General features: G+C 47.3%; 1 protein-coding gene across 2 annotated transcripts in view; it reads right to left on the bottom strand.

Annotated features, from left to right (window-relative positions):
* Positions 1–237: 237 nt before the first annotated feature.
* Positions 238–20,045, bottom strand: part of HUNK (hormonally up-regulated Neu-associated kinase) — a 46,219-nt gene continuing 26,411 nt past the window's right edge. The window contains exons 4-10 of one of the 2 annotated variants that reach the window (XM_039554975.1): positions 18,491–18,626; positions 18,134–18,261; positions 14,809–14,944; positions 11,449–11,617; positions 10,526–10,609; positions 5,539–5,719; positions 238–3,301 (exon numbers count right to left, since the gene is read on the bottom strand). In XM_039554975.1, the coding sequence (XP_039410909.1) occupies positions 2,658–3,301; positions 5,539–5,719; positions 10,526–10,609; positions 11,449–11,617; positions 14,809–14,944; positions 18,134–18,261; positions 18,491–18,626 (1,478 nt within the window). In that variant the 3' untranslated portion in view covers positions 238–2,657. The remainder of the gene's footprint in view (positions 3,302–5,538; positions 5,720–10,525; positions 10,610–11,448; positions 11,618–14,808; positions 14,945–18,133; positions 18,262–18,490; positions 18,627–20,045) is intronic. The other variant, XM_039554980.1, reaches the window with a different exon arrangement.

Below are 20,045 nucleotides of genomic sequence, written 5' to 3'. Positions count from 1 at the left end.
GCTCAAAACTGCTCTTTTATCGACACCCAACCTGAAGTGTAAGGTGTATTTTCAGCGCTGTCAAACAGCTTCCTGACAGGTTTGGTGCCAAGCCTATGGCAAACACCAGAAAAAGATCTCAACCTTCCACTAGTCCAGGTTGCTCCAAGCCCCATCCAACCTGGCCTTGAAGTTTTTGTACTGAGATCATCTTTGCTACACAGTGACCCAGCAAACAAAGTCAGCAGTCTGTGGCAATCTTGTTCAAAAAGTACATATATTTAATAATGATACCAAATACAGCTTGTCCCCCCTGGAATTTCCAGTATGATATTTCAGTAGGTCCCTTCTGTGGTCACTGCAGTTGGACTGTACATAGCTACTGACTATGCTGAATACATGGTTATGTTTTAGCAGTGTAGTACTCATATATTCTCTATAAATATAATAAAAGATTTAACATTTGTTTTCATTCAGATTCTTACACATACTTCCTGTGTTTTCATACACAAAAAAAAAACCAAAACAGAAAAAAAACCATGTCTCCTTCCTGCCTCCCCCAACCTTTTATTGGGTTCCAAATAAACCTGAGTTTGTAATTCAAGTCAGCATCTGCCATCTGTTCGGGTATGTGAGTCTGAAGCACACAAAGGGGGGGACTCCAGTGGTCCCTGACTTCAGTGGTCCCTGCCCACTGGCCTGGCAGCACAAACATGTTCTTAGCACGAAGAGAATGAAAATGCTCTGACGTTTATAAATGAAGGAGCTAAAATGGCCCCCTGGGATGCACAGGTGCTCTCTACAAACAGAATGCAACACTTCTTGATCTGAAAATGGATAACATTGTTTCAGGGCTGTGTTTCTTATCCTATTGGGGTTTTCAAGTGTAGCACAACTCCCTAAGAGGTGGGAGTCCTCACTCCACTCAAGGGTCCAAGATGCACATGGACTCTCCAGGACCGAACTGGTGCCAAACTCCAGTGTTGAGGGGAAGGTCTCACCTGCAGGGTGCTCTGGGCATCACTCTGCTGGTTTTTCCAGCACTGAGCAGTCCAGTTATCTGTCAGTATTTGGATTAATGTCCATTTTTTCCTGCAGATTTTGGTCTCAGACCCATGGCACACTGCAAACCAGGAACACAGGCTCAGCTATGGGCTCTGCTGGGGACCTTCTCCCCTGCCTCTGCTGCCCCTCTTGTCCCAGGCTCTCAACATCCTGCTCATGGAACTGGAAGGAAAACTTCTCAAACAGGGGTAACCCTCAGCATTTGCAGACACCAACGTGGCAGCAAAATTGTTTGTGAAAGTACGGATGAAAATAGGGCCTGGATTCCTCCCAGTGGCAAAATCCCCTCTTCCAGCAATAAGAAGACAACACCTCTGCTTCCTGGGTTTTGAAATGTCATTCAGGGCTGGGAGCAGTGTGGGCCAGGGCTGCCCATGGGGGAACCAGACTGGAACAAGCTTTGCTGAGATGCTCTGAACACACAAACACGTACACAGGGGTGGTACAGATGAAAGAAAAGAGCAGTCTTTGTCTTTGGCTAAACCTTCTAATTTATAGGAAATGGTTTGAAGACAGAAACAGAACCAAAAATGTTGCCAACCTCTCAGATGTATCATTTACTTAGAAAAACAAGACTGGTATACAGAACATGGTGTCTTTTAAGAAAGTTAATCTTCACTGCTCATAACAATACCCAATTTTTGGTAACCACTACATTACCAATCTTGGAGTATAAAATGGACTTGGTACAGGTTCATGTGTCCTTTATGGGTCTTTTTAATTCACTGCAGTCTCAGAGAAGCCTTCAGGTGTGTCCAATGCTGCCTTGCTGTAACAGGGGCTGATGTGGGGGTTGGCTGTTGTTTAAACACAGCCTGTTGCAATCTGGATTTCTGTTTGAAGCACCTGCTTGCAGACCCCTCATATGAAAGGAACTGGCCTTTAATGCAGTGAATTTCCACATGATGACACTTGTTTTTAAATAATCATGTTTCTTGTGACATGATTAAATCATAGTTTTCTTTATGAAAAAAAGGATTGCGTTATTACCTACTTTATGTAATTAACAGTAAAATCTGCTTTGAATTCCAATATTCCCACTTTTTCTGAATTAGACCACTCATGTCTTTATTCAAGCTTCTACCACCTTCATCTTCTCGGCAGGGCTTGTCAGCAAGCTCACTTTGGACAGAGTATCTGGGGTTTTTCCCCTTGCCTGCCCCAGGAACAAAGCCTGCAGCAGGACCACGTGCTGTGTGGCACAGGCAGGCGGAGCAGGGACAGTCTTACCACAGATCCTGGCCCGGCATCCACAGCACCACTGATTTCCTGGAGGAACCAAACCCTCGGTGCTCACGGTTCTTCCAACCAACCTCGCTGCAACACCAGGTGAGAGCAGTGAAAATACAGATTCACGTAGCTCTTTCAGGATGTTTTACTGTACAGTCAGATGCCAAATGTGAATATTTCTTAACAACACAAGCAGAGCCCTCTTCTTTCAACTTTAATATGTAGGACAATGCCTTCCTTGCAAGCAAACCTCCAATTTCCTACGCTGCACCGCTGCGGGGTATGATGCAGTGACAGCAACATGCCTGTGGCTTTCCCTTCTTGCTTAAAGGAGAAAAAGGTTGGATCCCAGAGAAGAGCAGTGCAAATCCCAGGATGTCAGACTAACACTGGCCGCTGACAGCCTCTGTGTTGAAGGAAATCTGTGTGGGGCTCATCTGCTGCAGCTGAGGCATCCTGGCTTCCAGGGGCTTTTCGCTCGCCGACTGCATGGTCTGGTTCCTCTTCCGCAGCATCTGTCCGATCCCCATCATGGGGAACCTGCCCCTGCTTTTCACACAGTTTGGGCTGCCCAGGGGGTTGCTGGGGACCAGCTGAGTAGGGGACACTGCTTCTTCCTTTGCCGGATATGCTTTTTCTTCATACGTGAACGAGACCTGGGTGGGGTGGACGGGGGACGTGCTCCCTGGGGGAAAGAGCGGCGACAGTGTCCTTTCACTTGAGCTTTTGTAAGGGAAATTCATTGGTGAGCCTAAAATTCTGTACTGGTGAGAGGGGGAAACCTGGTCTATTTGGTCCTCTCTGTCAACTGACTCAAAGGAGTGCACAATATTCAGGATGAGAGGGGAGTCCTTTGCCCGGCCCCCGATCCGGGATGGCTCCGGCTGGGGAGACTCCTGCCTCTTGAGGAGCCGGGGGGTTCTGGGGGGTGGCTGCTGGACCTCCAGGTATTCCAGGGAGCTGGAAGTGACACAGCCCATCTTGGATGCCAGGGGCTCGTGGAAAGGGCTCACCCCACCGCAGGAGTCTGCAAAGCAATGGGAGAAGGAAGCAGAAGAGCACATTGCAGTTACCAGCACTGGTGCCCCGGTGGGCAGCGGCCCACAGCGCCTCAAACATGTTCCAGAAGAACCTGATAAATGCACCAGCTACAACAAATGGTCTGGGATACACTCAGAACCCAATTCTCTGACCCTCACTTAATACTCACACCATTGTCTCCTGGGTAGTTTATCTGTCCCTTTCCTCACAGGCAGGAAAAGTGCTTAAACTAAGGACTTGAAAAGGAAAACCACAGGTATCTTCAGCTGTTTGTATTAATTATATCCTCTAAGGCTGTGCCTGAGAAATCTCACATTTCTCCTCTCTTAGCACAACTTCGTGTGGTTCTTGCTGGGCCTGTATTCACTGACACACCTAGAGACACAGGGGAGCACAGTGAGTTAATCCCCAATGGCTCTCCTTGCATTTTGGAACAAAATCTGTTCCTGGTTTCACACATGTAAATACGGAGTAGCAGCACTGGCCAGATTCAGGCTGCTACAGTTGGAACAGATTTGCTGCATCGACTTCAGCGAGAACCTTCCTCCAGCAAGGGCCAAAAATAAATGGAACAATCTTTGCAGCATTTGGCCCAGTCACACCAAACAGCTCGTGGAGAAGATCTGCTCAGTTCCTACAGAATGCTGGCACTGCCTTATGCCAAGCTAGGCACAAGCAAGCACGTTTTGCTGCCTTGATGGAAAGCTGTCCAAGGAGCCTGATTGCCAGGTCCCTCTAATTGAATTAAGTGGTAGCTATTCCATGAGTTCCCTCGGTCTCAAATCATCTGAAAAGGGTCTAACATCATTTAGCTCTGCCAGCGCTCAGGTCACAGCCACAAATCTCACAGGTATTTCTTGTGGAGGGATGGTCTTGTCAGGGGTTGAGACCTGAATGGATGAACAGGATGAAATCTCACACTTGTCTGGCAAAAGCAGGACTAGTTGGATCTGACCAGTTTCTTTCGAAAACTGGCCAAAATAATTTGACTATTTAAGATGTGTCAAAACATAGTTTCCATAAGCAGAGAAATGCTTTCGCTGAGATCTGCATGATTTTCAGGTTTCAGATCAAAAAAGCAGGGAAAAACATAAAGAAGGAAGGAATAAACATGATTTATTTCCCCCTGCGCCTTCCTCCCAAAAGGGACAACAAATCTGAGCAAAATGGGCATTTTAAGTGGCTTTTTTTTACATTTTTCACAAGAAGTGCATCCCATTTCTGACCAGCTCTCTGGACTCCTGCCCCTTTGCAGCAGGGTGCTCGTGCTGCCACACAAACACTATTTGGATGTTTTTTCTCACGTCGAGCACAACAAATGATAAATTATCAAGTCACGAGAATGAGCATGAAAGCATCACAAGCCACCACTCTGAACAACCCCTCATGCCACAGTAACTGTTTTACATCACTCTATCTCCCCACACTGCTCTGTAGTGACCTCCCCTCATTCAGTTCCTTATTTAACATCACCTTCCTGCTCCTCAGTGTCTCCCATCCAGGTGTGCACTCCCCACACCCCATTTTCCCTGCTGGCTCCCCTTTTCCTGCACTCCTTTCTCTCCCCTCCTTTTGCCAGCAGCTTTCACCCAGCCCTCTCAGGCTGCCCTTTGTGATTAATGCTCTCCTCTGGCTGTCACATCTTTTCCTTTCCCTGCTCATGCCTTCCTCCCTCCTTTTGCTGATGGGAAATTGCTGAGGTTGGCAGTCCCACCTGCCTTTCCTTGAGGCTGCCTCTTTCCCATTCCTCCACCATCAACTCCTCCCAGGGACTCCTCGAGGTCAGGGATTCTCCCGTGCTGCTCCTTAGCCCCCTCTCAGGAAAACACAGTGGCTGGTAGGAAGAAGTTTGGCTACCAGCTCTGGTTCCCCAGTGATCCGGGGTGGGTGGTGATGCTTTCAAAACACCAGCGTGAGTGTGGATGGCTTTGTGTGAGGACGTGTAAATACAGAAAGCAACTGGCTTTTTAAAGCACTGCAGGAATTCTGTCAAACACAGAAAGTGAGGATTCCTGACTGCTGAGCGCCATCATGGTCTCCTCAGGGCGTTTCATTCCCCGTGTGCCGACACTACCCAGGCCTCTTTCCCACACCACCCCCAGAGCTGACAGGGGATGCAAAGCCAGAGCCTCCCAAACACACAACACACAGGGCAGGACAGGCTCAGTAACACCACACCACACATGCACACATGGACCCACCGCTGGCCTTTCTCCCACTGACCTTTCTCCGGACCCCCAGCCTTGGTGACTTTCCGGTCCTTCAGCAGAGCCTTGGTGTTCTGGATCTGTGAGATAAGACAGGAAGAAGGCTGTCTATATGAAACTGGACTTTTCTCAGTTTTCTTTGGGAGCTGACGGTGAAGAATCTCCCCTTTCTTTTCTTGCTCTTTGAGTTTTTTGTCCTTTAGGTTGTAAAACAAACAAGAACAATTTGGTTTACTCAAGGGAAGTTTCAGTGACCCCCAGACCTACAAGGCGGATTAAGTACTATGTATTTACAAGGAACTTATTCTGACTACTCCGAGTAACTTCACCCTCCATGTCTCATTTTCCTCTCATCAGTTTGCCACGATTTCATGGCTCCCATCTGCTCTGACATTCAGGCAGTGTGAAAGCTGGTTTTGGAAAATTAAAGGAAAAGGAAAGCTTTTCTCTTGGAGCAAGCAGATAAAGGTTTGCGCTCCTCCATACCTGAAATACCCTACTTAAGCACCACAAAAGGTCTTTGATTTCTCTCACTCCCTCTGACATTTAAAAAGGTGAGCTGCAAAGTTTTAAAGAAGTTTAAAGCCTGTGGGTAATTTATCTTCTGTCCAGACAAGATCTGGAGGAATACAGCCCTTGCTTTTACAGCATCTCTGCAACTGCACAAGACATCGAGGGGGAGAAAATTACTGAGTCATCCCTTCCCTAAGCCCTAACTCCTGGCCATGATGGGGAAGGCAGCTGAAGGTGGGACTGCAAGAGCAAGACAGGTTTGATGTCCAGTGATGACAGAGGGAAAACAAAACCTGGGAGCAGGATTCTGAAGAGGCAACCAATTTTCAAAGTACTGTTTTACAATGAAAATTCATTGCATCTTCTTTCAGCCACTGGATTCAGCAAAGTGCTTAACACCCTTTACTGCCACTGATTTCTATTGTCTTATTTCACATTAAAAAAAAAAGTTTGGTTTGGTTTGGGGTTGTTTTTGTGGTCGCAGTTCTCATTTAAATAATATGTTTTGCTGCATCTGATTAAAAGGTCCCTGTAAGTACAAGTCTTTTTTAAAAACTGAAGGGAAGTTCCTTCCCCCAATTATGTGCCCATGTTTTTCTGATAATTATGCACTGCCAGTCTTGATTTTCTTTTGCAAGCTCACTCATAGACTGTGGAGTCTATGAAAAGCCTCAAAGTCAAGTGCACAAAAACCTGCGAGAGGAAAAGAAAGATGCAGAAGACAACTTGGGTTCTCCTGGGCCACAAAACAGCCCTGGAAGCAAAACCAGACACTGAAGAGGCAAAAATCTGGACTCATACTGAGCATTCCCAGCTCAGATGGAGCCTGGCTCCCTGCACAGATGGTGCCTGGGCACTGCTGGGCTCATTAACCTTTCAGGAGTTACAGAGTTGGAAAGAAGACCTGAACCCCAAACTAAAGTTTTCAGTGTTATTACAGACATGGTTAGGCAGGTGACTTGGGAGAACAAGGACCTGAGACCCTCTGTGAGCTCCTCGCTGGCTTCACCTCAGCTTCCCTCGTGCACGTGGTTTTTGCCCCCATCCATCCCTTATCTCCTCCAATTCCTTTCCCTCTGGCTAGCTGCAGCTAGCTGACCCTTCCACAGCCACAAAGGAGCCCCTCATGGAGCTGTACACCTTTGTCTAGCTTTGGAGGTGCCTGTCCATGCTGTGCTTGGAGCAGCACAGTGGCAGATCAGGCCCTGCACCATCCCTCCTGATGAGGGTGAGGTGGTAACAACAGCAAAAACAACAGCAGCAATACTACTACTAATAATGCTGTGGGAATATCACCCTGCCACAGTCAGTGGCAGGTGCACAGCTAATTCTGAGCCCACCACACTGTTTTTCCTCCCACGGCTCTGAAACTCTGCTGCCGAGTTCAGCAGAGACCGGGCTCTCCCCAGGATCTTTTTATAAAGGTACTTGTGAGGATGAGACTAAGTGGTGACTATATTAAACCCACAGGAGCCAATCAAGACTGTCAGGAGCTATCTGCTATTCTGGATAGGTGAGGAACAATCTGCGTGCTGGTTGCTGCAGCCTCTGTCTGAGTGCAGGACGTTCCAGGGCTGCAGTATTTTTAGCCTGATGGTGCATGAGCCAAGCTGCAGCTCCTCACCTGCCCAGTGCTCCTGCCTTTGCCCTCACCCTGCTGGTATATTCTCTCAGGCACAGCAACACAGCCACTCCGCACAATGAAAGCGCCCCTGGCAAGGGAAATTCACATATCCGGTGCTGGCAATTAATTCCCTCACACTGGATGAACACTGCAAATAGTCTTAGAAGTATTTTTAAAACTACTAACGTTGCTCCTTAATGACCACGGTTGTGAGAGGCTCAGGACCAAAGCGCTGAACTCCCAAGGTGCCACACACTTGCATTTGAAAAGGGAAGGAAGGTTCGTTCAGGGGAGCTATGGAAGTTCCCTCTGCACTGCAGAGTGCACGGCCGTGTCCCGCTGTCCCATAATGCAGGAGCTGTACCGGTATGTTACACTTGAATAGGTTGGGAATTACATCATCCTCTGCTATTTCCTGTCCTGACCTTGACCCTCAAACCTACTCTTAGTCCCAGCAATGGATTTGAAAGGCAGATAAAGGATATTTGCCTTGGCCATGACTGAAGTGGTGATAGGACAAGAACACCAGTTTTTAAAAATCGCGAATTCCAAGTCTGAGCCCACTAGCTCCCCTGGATTCACTGAAGGGACAGCCATACATCCCAAGCCCACTTCCACAAAAAAAAAAGAGAGATGGAGAGAGCCACAGACTCCTGCCTGCTTCCCTGTCCCTGCACAGCCCGTCCGTGCTGAGCACCTCAGTGACACCAGCCTGGAAACAGTCTGGGTACTTCACACCCACGGCAGCCTTGGCCCCTCTCGAGACCCGGTGGAGAAGAGGGGCAGGACATGACCACTGCCCATGTGCCCCTGCCTGCCCCAGCTGCTGGCAGCCCCTCCTGAAGCCAAGTCCTTATTTCCCATCGCTGGAGAGAGGTGGGAGAAATGCCATCGTCTGCTGAAGCCGTAGCTGACCATCCCTCCCCCTGCTATTCCCATGGCAACCTGCAGCTCTGCTGCGGTGCAGTGCCTGCCTAGGGACCAGTGGTTCCCAATTCCTGCTCTGGAAATGGTGAGGAGGTATAAGGGGATTCCATCTCCAGCTCATGAACCTTCCTGAGCTTACAAAACCCCTTCCCCTGAGTCCCAGTGGCACCCACTGAGCTGGACACTGCCAGAGCTGTGTTACTCCCACATGGAGGCATCTTAGGAGAGATGTCTGCCTTAGTTACAAATGGCAGCAGCATCCCAGGCTGTGCATTCACCCGTGTGCTGCTTCACCTGTTCTGCTACAGTAAAAGTAACATAACCCCACGTGTAAGTACAGCTGAAGTGACAGAAAACACTGTACAATCAGAGAATGGGTTGAAAGGGACCTTAGAGCCCATCTCCACCCCCTGCCATGGGCAGGGACACCCTCCCCTAGCCCAGGTTGCTGCAAGCCCCATCCAACTTGGCCTGCACTTCCATGCTCAGCTGTGCCCATGCAGCAGGAGAACAGACTGGGTTATTATCATTATTCTTGCAGTGTCTGCACAGTGAGTGCATCCTGGTAACTACTCCAAGAAAGACGTGACACCCCCTCATCCTCTAAACAGCTGCCCTGGGACTAACTCCGAGTGCAGGAGAGGCTTTGGAGGGAGCTTCTATCCCTAAGCATGCCTACAAACCAACCTGGGGCCATACCCCGGCACTGCTGTTAGTTTTCAGTTTTCCTGAGAGAAGTAAACTTCCCGGGCAGGCCTTGCTCAGCCTCCCCTGCACGGGAGCAGAAGCTGTGAGCCGATCCCTGGAGAGTGCAGAACCCCAGAGCGCAGTGGCTCTGTCACTGCACAGGGAAGTGACGCCAGCAGCCTGTCCAGGGAGAACCGAGATGCTCCATGCAGTATCTGCAGCATTCAACTCCCGGTACCTGCCGCTGTTTCCAGGGAATGTTGCCCTGCAACAGCCTGAATAAGCTGTGAGAGCTTTGTGAGATATCATATTCATTGAGTCTATCCACTGCTGATCCATTTCAAGTAAGATGGTTTTGATTTGCTCAAGACAAGAATAAGTACTTTGCCCTGATATTTCCATGTGGCTTGCAGTTCAGCTTGTCTTGCAAGCAGCCTTTATAATAAACAAAACCAGCCACGACACAAATCTGCCCCTGCAATTAGATCATCAATCCAGTGCTGAGGAGCAGCTTTTGAAACAGGCAGACTCCTCAAGAATGCTGCTCTTTGTGTTGGCAGGGAAGACTTGCACAGCTCATATTACTCCTGTAATTTTAGTGCTTGGCAAAGAATCAGCCAGGGAAGAAAAATCCTGCTATGGTTTAATACAAAATACCTTCTCTGCTTGCAGGCAAGAAGACGAGAGACCAATGGAGCAAAAGGTTGAATCTTTTGTCTGCCCAGGGGAATTCCTTCATGATGCAGTGGGCTGATCCTGCATCACTTCTGCTAAGCAGCAGAGAAAATTGACTTTGAAGAGTGTTGTGATAATACAGTTTCACTGTCCCGGCAGCCAAGCCAGGGCTGGCCCAGGACACCAGGAGGGTCACCCGGGCTGTCACTCAGCTCTCTGCCCTACACCAGCAAGGTCTCAAGGCTCAAAGCCTCAAAAACACTCAGTCTTCATCTTTTTTTAACACCAGCAACTTGCACCCCAGATGCCCCGAGTTTGCATCATTTTGCTGAACAGAGATTTAAAAACATTTAATTTCTTACAAAACCCTGAAAGTCACCTTTCTATTTCCTCTCTAGGGGGTTGCTATTTGTTTCTTCGAAAAGAAATAAAGGGAGTTATTTGTCCTGCACAGGCAAGACCACAGGTCTTTTTTTTCTCCACAGGTCCACAACCCCATCACCTAAATCACAATCACCAAGGATGCTCAGATTCAATCTGCTTTCAAAGCACTTCAACAAGCTTTGGTGAGCTTTACCTCATAGGAGTCTTTATTTGCCTTGTACTTTTCTATCTGGTATAGCTGGTTCTTGTGGCAAATACTGTCCTGGCCTTCAGCCTTCTGTGGAGAGAAAAGCACAGAAAAGTAAAATACCTGAGATAATTAGAGAACACCAACGTTCAATTACCGTACCCACTCTTGGCATTCACTGGAGGAGCATCGGCTTACAGGGATGATGGATTTGGTCCATTACATTTTAAATATCATTGGTGGCATCACCATTAATGTGAAAAGAACTGAGGAAAAAAAAAACTAAGAAGCTGTTGTCAAATTGGAAGGGCCAAGCCATGCTCAGGGGCCAGGGAGATTAGATCAAGTAAAACTTTCAGCTGAGTTTTCACTTAAAAGCTAAAGAAGCTTAAGAGGTCTTAAGCTTCCTCTTGATCTCCTGAATCAAATGACATTGTGTTACTGGTATTCCAAGCAGCAGAACTATCTCAACACAGGGACACAGCACTTCACATCACACACCAAAGGCTCTGCATGCCACCAGTTTGCTTTCTGCAGGATAACTGCCCTCCCTGCAGTTACAACTTCCTCGTGAGGGGAACAGGAGTGACAGGCACTGATCTCTGTGGTGACCAGGGACAGGGAATGGCTGGAGCTGTCGGGGAGGGTTAGGTTGGATATCAGGAAAAGGTTTTTCCCCCAGAGGGTGCTGGGCACTGCCCAGGCTCCCCAGGGAACGGGCACAGCCCTGCAGAGCTCCAGGAGCGTTTGGACAGCGCTGCCAGGGATGCACAGGGTGGGATTGTTGGGGTGTCTGTGCAGGGCCAGGAGCTGGACCGGACGGTCCTTGGGATATTCTGTGGTTCTGTGAGATCAAATGCCAGCAAACCAGGACAATTTTAGCCTTTTTTTCCCCTCCTCCCCCAGCAGTGGCACGAGGCAGTGCTCACCCTGAGGCTGGCCAGGTAGCGCTCCAGCTTCTTGTTGAGCAGGAAGTAGATGGCCAGCGTGTGACTGGCCCTGTTGGAGAGCACAGTGTTGATGACATCGCTGTTCTTGTAGCCCAGCTTCTCAGTCATGTGCAGCAGGACGCTCTGGCTGAGGTCCTCCAGGTGAATCCTGCACAGGGAGAGGCAGAGCAGGATTTTTGGACCGTCCTCCCAGTGACAGAGCCTCGGGGGGACGAGGCAGAGCGTCAAGAAGAGGCCCCAAGGGCTCGGTAACACAGGGGTGATTAGTTCCATTCTCCCACGAGCAGGCAGGGAAAGGAGAGATATCTGGGAACCACAGGAACTGCAGGAAGCTGAATGACCAGGACTCTGTCCACTGTGTCCATCCCTGATGGGAAATGGCACCATGATGCTCAGGCCATTTGTTACCCTCCATCTGACCCTGAAGACCATCCCGACGATCCATCTGGTTTTGAAAGGAAAGAGGTAAAACCCAACCCAGATCTGGCTTTCTGCAAAGCCCCTTTCCTTGAAATCAAACAGCACTGAGCTGAGCTTCACCCCCTTACCTGCTGCACAGCATCCACGCACTAATTAGCTAGGGAATTTCCTGCTGGAGAAAGGGGATGTACAGGGTTATTCCAGCAGCTCAGAACGGCAACACTGCTGTTACACTCCTGTCACAAGCACAAGCCGTGTTTATGTCTCTCTCTTCTATAAAGTCTGGAACAGTCTCAGCCAAGGCAAGAAAAGCAGTACAGAAGTCTTGTGGAAATGCCAAAGCATTGGCTCAGTCTGAGTTAAAACCAGATTTTTCCAAAGAACTCTGCTCCTATTTAGACCTCTAAATGGGCTGGCCAGCTTCCCAGAGGTACCCGTCAGCTCCCATCCATCTCCAGAGAAATGCTGGGTTTCAGCTGTTTCTAGAGGATATTCCTCACTCCTAATACCAAGCCTAATATCAGAGGGAGCTTATTTTGCAAGCTTCCCCCTTCCAAGGGATCCCTCCCCACCTTTCCCACTCCTGCCCCAGCTCTGATGCACAGGACTCAGACAAGATGTGAAACACAGTCTGGGAAATCTCAAATAACTCGTTCCCTTTGTTCCCTGTGCTTATGAACACTTGTTCTGCCCCTAAGGAATGCTTGGGGTTGGGTTTTTTTTTTTCCCAAGCTCAAAAGCAAAACTTATCTTGGCCACTGCACGTTGAGACATCTGGGCAGCAAAAGAAATTCAAGCAATTTCAACTTGAAGTGCTCAGCAAAATGGGAAATTTTTGCTTGCCTTCAGGGAATTTCTTTAACAAAAGCAAGCTTATGAAAAGCTTGGGAAAATATTCTCCTGAAAATGCAGTTTCTGCTGTTCTCCCACCTTATCTCCATGCTCTTCCCCTTCCTACCACGCTCCTGTCTTGGGAACAATGGGTGTTACCCCCAGAGCAGTGGAAGGGCACTGCAAGAACGTAACACCACTCCTTCAGTGTTGATTAAGAGAGGAATTGATTCTTTGCAAATTCAGCAGTGGGTTTTCCACACACTATTTCACCACACCTTACCCATATCTGCACACTGAGGAAAAATAGGAGAAATTTCATGGAAGCTGACTCTAGTGGTACTTTCTGAGAGAAGCTCAAAAGGAGCCAGGCCACGTCTTTAAAATATTTAAAACTTTGCAGATTATTTTCCCTATAAAGCTCCAGTATGACAAAGTCTAGGTAGGTCAAGCCTGAGGCATCAACTAAATGAAACAAAAGTAATATTATTAAGAAAGAAAGAAAGAAAGAAAGAAAGAAAGAAAGAAAGAAAGAAAGAAAGAAAGAAAGAAAGAAAGAAAGAAACTCTTTAAAGGCTTTTATCGTTTACAGCTTCACATGAAATTTGGTTTCAGATAGAAGAAGTATCTATTTTTCTCTTAATTTCTGATAAAATGATCGCAAAAGCAGCGCAGTGAGAGAACAAAAAGGAGGAAGGAAGGAAGGAAGGAAGGAAGGAAGGAAGGAAGGAAGGAAGGAAGGAAGGAAGGAAGGAAGGAAGGAAGGAAGGCAAGCAACTGTTCTATTGCAACAGCAAAGCACAGCATTCCATATTGATGTTCCCTTTGAAAATACTTCTAATAGGAAAGGATTATAGTTGTTCTTCTTGTTGTTGTTATTATTACTGCTTTATATTACCCTATACACACATAGGCATGAGCAAACTTATGTCTTCTCTGCAGTTCAGCACGGCATTTTCTTCCCTTTTTTCCACAGGATCCCTTGCCTTCTGGGGAGATTGATTCCATAAATAAAGAGCAGTGCACAGCTATTCCAGCCACGAGAGGCTGGAACAGCATCTGGAATAGGGCTTGGACACCTCACTGCACCAATACCTCTGGAAAGGACCCTTCCACCACAACCTGACGAAAGCCTTACAACTCTCATCTAGGAATTAAGAAACAGAGGTGTGGAAATGCCCCTAAAAAAGCAAAAAACTGTGAAAGTACGTTCAAGCCCTATTTCTTTTGCATTTTTTTCCTCTTCTCAAAGAGGAGCCAGTAAATCCTGCAGGTCCTGGGTAGAGTATGAGACACAGCTGGAGGGCTTTGATACAGGAAGGAGGTTTTATCTGATCAAATACAGACATGTAATTCCAAGTGAGTTGCCTGAGGCTTCATTTACAGTCACTGGAGAGAAACTTTTATCTCCAGGGCACAAAGTCATCCTAAGGCAGAATCAGAGAGAAGTCAGATGAATGGTTATGTAAAAAGTGCCCTTATTTCTCTCCACTGACTGCAACTCTACGCTGCAGATGTTTCAAGTCGAGCAAGATTATTTATAACCAAACTGGACCACAAGCATCTTCTCTTCTTTCTTTTTCCCTGGATGGATGTTTGACTGACCATGAGATTTGTTCTCTGCCTGCTTTTAGTCACATATTCAGCAGGGTGCAGGTATTCAACACCAACAACCAACAAAGCAAGACCATTAAACCCTGACCCTTCTCACCACAGTCTGCATATTCCCTTCATCCACAGAACCTCACAAACAGGCAGAGGCCCTCCTGGAGAAGCAGCTTGGCTTTTACTGACCAAAAGTAAAAGGAGGAGATCAGAACTGCCTGTCACACCCCCATTCCCAGGCCTGCAGCCAATTAATCAGAAGATCTGCACCCCAGCCCACCCTGCAAATAATGCACTATCTGCCAGCTTCCAGTTTAAGGCATTGCTTTTGGCCATTTCAAGCAACACAGGGCCAATCCCAATAATGCTTAGGATGGAGTCACAAAAGCAATTCCTAGGATGTGTCACACAAAAGGAACTGGAACACCAGGGAGATAATATACAGGCACCATGGCAGGTTTTCTCCCCCCCTCCCTGCTGTACCTGTTTGGATAGGTGACATTGGGTGGTGCTCTTCCAGGGTAGTTCTCATTGAGCCACCGATTTGCCAGGGCCTGCTGGATGTTTGGTCTCTTTGCAGGGTCTGGCTCCAGCAGAGATCGCAGGAAGTTTATGGCCGCTGGGAAGAGATCAAGGAAAAACCCCAACCAACAGCTCTGTCATCTGCTTTAGGACTTTCAGAGGAGATGAGTTACTACAGGTGAGTAGCCTGAACAAAAGCACACTAAAAAGGAACATTTTCCTTCCTGCATGCTCCAATGTCCTTGAGAAAATGAAGAACTGATAAGGGATTAGTAACTAAAGCAAACAATGATTTACAGTCACAGTGATTTACAGAGTTATAAAGGAGAGGGGAAAAAGCACTTTTTGTCTCAGAGCTCATTTGAAGTTTTGGAGCAGGTGAGCCAACATTTAATTTCCACATGAGGGCAAGAGGCTGGAGCCAGGTCAGAGACAAATCGCTGTGCTTGAAGCAGGAGATGGAGCAGGGCTCAGTGGAGGGGAGGGAAGGGATGCAGACCTGGGAAGGAAGACACAGCAAATTTGGCTCCCTTTCACATTATAAGGATAAATTCTCCCTTGGCTTCCATCCAACGTACAGTCAGCTGCAGAAGGTTTCAGCCAAATTAAGAGAGGACAGCAAAATAAACAGGCTTTGTTTTGTTCTCCTGAACCTTCAACTTTCAATGACATTCAACCACTCCTCCTGAGTTTCTTGCAAAAATGCTCAATTTTTAAGTCATGTGCTTTTTACATGATTAGGAGCAATGAAATCAAGTGATTTGCCTAAAAACTCACAAGAAGTGCCTCTCTGAGCTGAAAGTAAACTCTGTTTTAACTAGGTTTGCTCTTTATTCCTCAAATTATCAAGGCTAGATTTCACTGCTCCTCCATGTAATTTAGGGAGAATAAAACACCTGCAAAAATCAGGTTTCAGCTGGAGAGAGGGCCCTCTCTGTGTCAAGAAGCTTATGTGTGCAAGAGAGATGTATTACTCTGTATTTACCAGTTCAGCCAGGCATCTGCTGGGCTTTTTCTAATCTCTCCTTTCACTAACCACTGATTTATGTGAGATACTTTACTCAAATATTCCCGAGTATTTTTGTTATTATCCTGCAGCAGCCAGGTTGCAGGAGCAGCAGGAAGAGCCTACATCCGAGTTCCCAAACTTGCTGGAAGCTGCTCTCTGCGTGCCTGGTGTGCCCTCTTCACCCCCATCACAGCAAACAACAAACCCCTTGTTCTCCCATTTCATCCCCTCTCGCTCCAGTGCTTCCCCCACGTCTGTGTTAGAAACCTCACACGTCCCATGGGTTCAGAGCCAGAGAAATCCCCCTCCCCAAACCCACACTCCCTCCTTCAGCACCACCATGCTTGATCTCCAAATCACCCAACGTCTCCTTAAAAATCCTACTTCTCCATCCCCACCCTTGCCAAGAGGCAAACTACTTAAATAAAGCTTGTGAAGTGCCACAGATCAACAGATTCAGACTGGGAGAAACTAATTCTGGAGTGAAGATTCCCCCCTGGAAGCTCCCAGACCTGGGCAACAGAGATGAGCAACAGCACCTTGGCTGATTTGAGTTCAGATGGCACAAGGAGCTTTTCCAGCTAAGCCACACAGCTGTGGGACAACAAAATGATTTCCCCAGGGAGCAAACATGAGGGAAAAGGAATATGTGTAAGGTGAACACCAACTTCCTGACCATCTGACCTCTGCTCACCTAAAATCAATAACCAGATAGCTGCTGTTCAAGAAGCTTAATGAGAAACAGGTTCCTAAGCGGGAAAACCAAACACCAACTCCAAAATTTCCCTGTTGCTACCCAGATTGCTTTGGGTGCTCACTGTCACCCAGCATTTTAGGTCACACAAATGAAGTGTTTTCCTGCTCAGTGATAAGACTGGCTACCTGCATGATGGGACTGTGTGTTCAGTAACCAGGAAATTAGATATTGAAAGACAATGTACTGAGCATGCAAAATAGACTCCTGTAAAAATGCTCTACTTTATAGATGAATTAACGGAAATTAAGACCCAATTAAAATAGAAGGTCCATAAACCCAAGAAGGTAACAAACCCCTACAATTCAGAGAGCAGAGGAGCAGAGTTTCCGCCCAGTGACCCCAAGCCTAACGGCGGCGGGAACAAATGTCACCTTAAATCACACTGTGCCATGTCACTGAGCTCTCATGGCCCATGGCTCGGGTCAGGCACTGATGGGCACCTTTGTCCACAGTGAGCAAAGGTTAACATGTTTAAATCTAGTCCATTAATTTGCCATCATCTCTCTGCAGGTTCAGGCTGCTGGGGCTCTCCCAGGATAAACAAAATACTGCCTTCCCTGGGGACCACAGTGTCAAGTGAGCTACAGATGCTACAGAGAGAAAATCTGGTCTCCATTGTTAAGTGGCAGGATGGATGAAACAGCGAAACGAAGCCTGTCAAAAGCAATGTGATCTTTTTTGCTGCTCAGGGTCTGGCCTTCTACAGGGTGGAAGGTGGAACCCTGAATCTGTACTTGGAGAATTCACCTTGTGACTCAACTCCCAAGGGCTTTTTCTTACACCCTCTAACAGCAGTTTCCATTCCCTTTTTGTGTTTGCAATCTTTTAATTTTATCAAAAGCCCTTTGCAAACAGGCTGCCAGGGTAGGAGACAGAAGCTCTCCATGGACAACAAATTTGGCATAAAAAAATAAAACCCAGCCACCAAATAGAGCTTGTTCCAAATGCTGGCAGTGGCCTTGCTACAAGCTGAAAAGTGATTCTGTTGCCTAGTGACATGGCTCTGAAGCAGGAATTAATATTTCTAATACTAAGACATCAACTAATTTGCATTTTGTGAACACACAAAGGTTATCCCAGGTAACTGTCCCAAAATAACTGAGTGCATGTCATTATTCCGTAATAAATGTGAGGTCATTTGAGGCAGTTTATCACTCAACCCCAGTCATGATAATGCCCAGGGATCTGTTATTCCAAAATAATCTGTTCATCCATCCTTACCATGTGCTAAAATCTTCTCGATGTGCAAAACTGACCAACTGCTCTACAAAGGCAATTCCACAGAATTTCAAAGATTCGTTCCTTCTCTCATATTCAGCACAACTTGGTGCTTCTCCAGAAGACAAAGCAAAAGGAATTCTGCTACATCAACTCTTGCAGGTCTTCCAGAGGCCAAAATGAAAAAAGGAATTTTTCCCAACTAGCACAACACACCAGCAGCATGACTCACAATCCGTAATTCCATGCAACACCTCTGACCCACTGGATCTGGACAGGTCCCAGCAACCCCCCTGGATTACCTGAGGAGAGCTGGGTGGGAAAGGGGTTCATTTCTTTGTCCACCATTTTTTGGTACAAGGCTCTCAAGCTGAACGGCTCCACAGTGAAGGGTAATGTTCCCGTCAGCATGGCGTACATGTTCACCCCACTGAAAGAAAACACACAGAAAAAGAAACCAAAGTGACCGGCAGCAAGGAAGAATTTAGGTTTTAGAGACTGTACTTCATCTTTAATCTCATCTGACAGTTATTACAGGGTTGATGCCCCATCTCCGAGAGCATTTCAGGTCAGGTCAGATGGGGCTCTGAGCCACCTGATCCAGCTGGAGATGTCCCTGCTCATTGCAATAACAATTATAAACTTGAGAAGTAACTCACATGGACCAAACGTCTATTTTGGGCCCGTATTTCTTCCTTGCCAGAAGTTCAGGGGCTGCATATGCTGGGCTCCCACACTGGGTGCTGAAGGGATCAGAATAACCCAAGATTCCTGCACAGTTGCTCAATCCAAAGTCTGTGAAGGCACAGAGACACAGTTATGAAAGAGAGACACAGTCAAACTGTGCTAGAGCACAAGTTGAAAAGAAGGAACATTTCTTCCAAAAGCTAAGCAACAAACTCCCTAAGGAGAAAAAGAACTCATCCACATGCAAAAATTTTATGTAATTTGCTTCTACGAGGCGCTAAATAGCCAGAGGCTTCTACAAACAATAAAAAGAGCCTTAGAACATGCACAGTTATCCATTTCATACACAAAGCAACTACATTTTGCTGGCAACTGGATGGCAACAACCAGAGCTGAGCTTGTCCCAGGTCCTGAGCCACCTCCGGCTGCCGTGGCTTCCACACTGCAGCAGGACGTTATGGAGGGGACAAGGTGAAGTGGGATTTCTTCAACATTCCCTCTAAATCGTGTAAATGAACCATCAGTTGTAAAGGGGGGTCCCTTTCTGGGGCTGCTGTGGTGATGCACAAACACAGAGGATTCGGCTCTGGAATAACACACAGAGACCTTGGGGCAAGAAGGGGAATGGCTTGACTTGGCTGCCCCCTCCCTGACTTCTGCCTTGAGTTATTGTATTCCTGGCCCCTGGGTGTATCTGACACTCTCGTGGCAGTAATAATGAGGGACTGGCAAAGCTGGCACTGGAGACAAGAGGGAGCCCCTCAGCAGGAGGGGCTGCAGTTTCCCAAGTGCTTTCGGGCAGCCCAAGGGTGTTCCCAACATCTCCCTGCTGTCTGCTCCAGCGCTGGTGTGGCTGCAGGCCAAGATGGGTTTAGGGAACAACAAATCCCATTCATTAAGAGTTGGACTCGTTGATCCTTGTGGGTCCTCTCCAACTCAGAATATTCTGTGAATCTCTGAAAACCACCAGTATTAAGAACACTGACACCTGATTAATTCCTCGGTATCCTCTCTCAGTCATTAATTTGTGGCTCTTTTCTTACCTGCAACTTATTTGCACTGGACTTGCAGTGCTGGCCTGTCCTTCAGCTTTCACCCCACTGAAAATCAAGTTTGGCTGAAATTTGAGGAGTTCCTCGAGGTATTAGAAGCACCCTGACAGGGCAGATACATAAGCCTTGTTCCTTCACAAAACCAGGCAAAGTATTAAAATGCTTACAAAAAAATGCAATTATAACAGTGCCTGGAAGAAACCTAAATGATGGCACAGTGCTTTCCACTCGACTGGCTGCCTCTCTGAGAGCCAGGCAGGCACAGGGGAGACAGGAATCACCATCTTTCACAGCTAAAGAGGCTCACTGGGGGTTTTCCTGGAGAACGCTGTCAAAACTGAAGGGAGAATCAAGACAATTTCCTTGCCTCTGATGGAAAACAGTTGTCTCTGGACACTGCTTAATCATCCCTGCTAGAGATGTACCATCCCCGGGGCTGTTACAAATACTGCAGAGGATCCATTAACTTAATTAA

Source organism: Corvus cornix, chromosome 1, assembly GCF_000738735.6.
Source record: "Corvus cornix cornix isolate S_Up_H32 chromosome 1, ASM73873v5, whole genome shotgun sequence".
Taxonomy (NCBI): Eukaryota; Metazoa; Chordata; class Aves; order Passeriformes; family Corvidae; genus Corvus; species Corvus cornix.
Note: the sequence above shows the minus strand (reverse complement) of the source record. Positions and strands in the feature narration are given on the sequence as shown.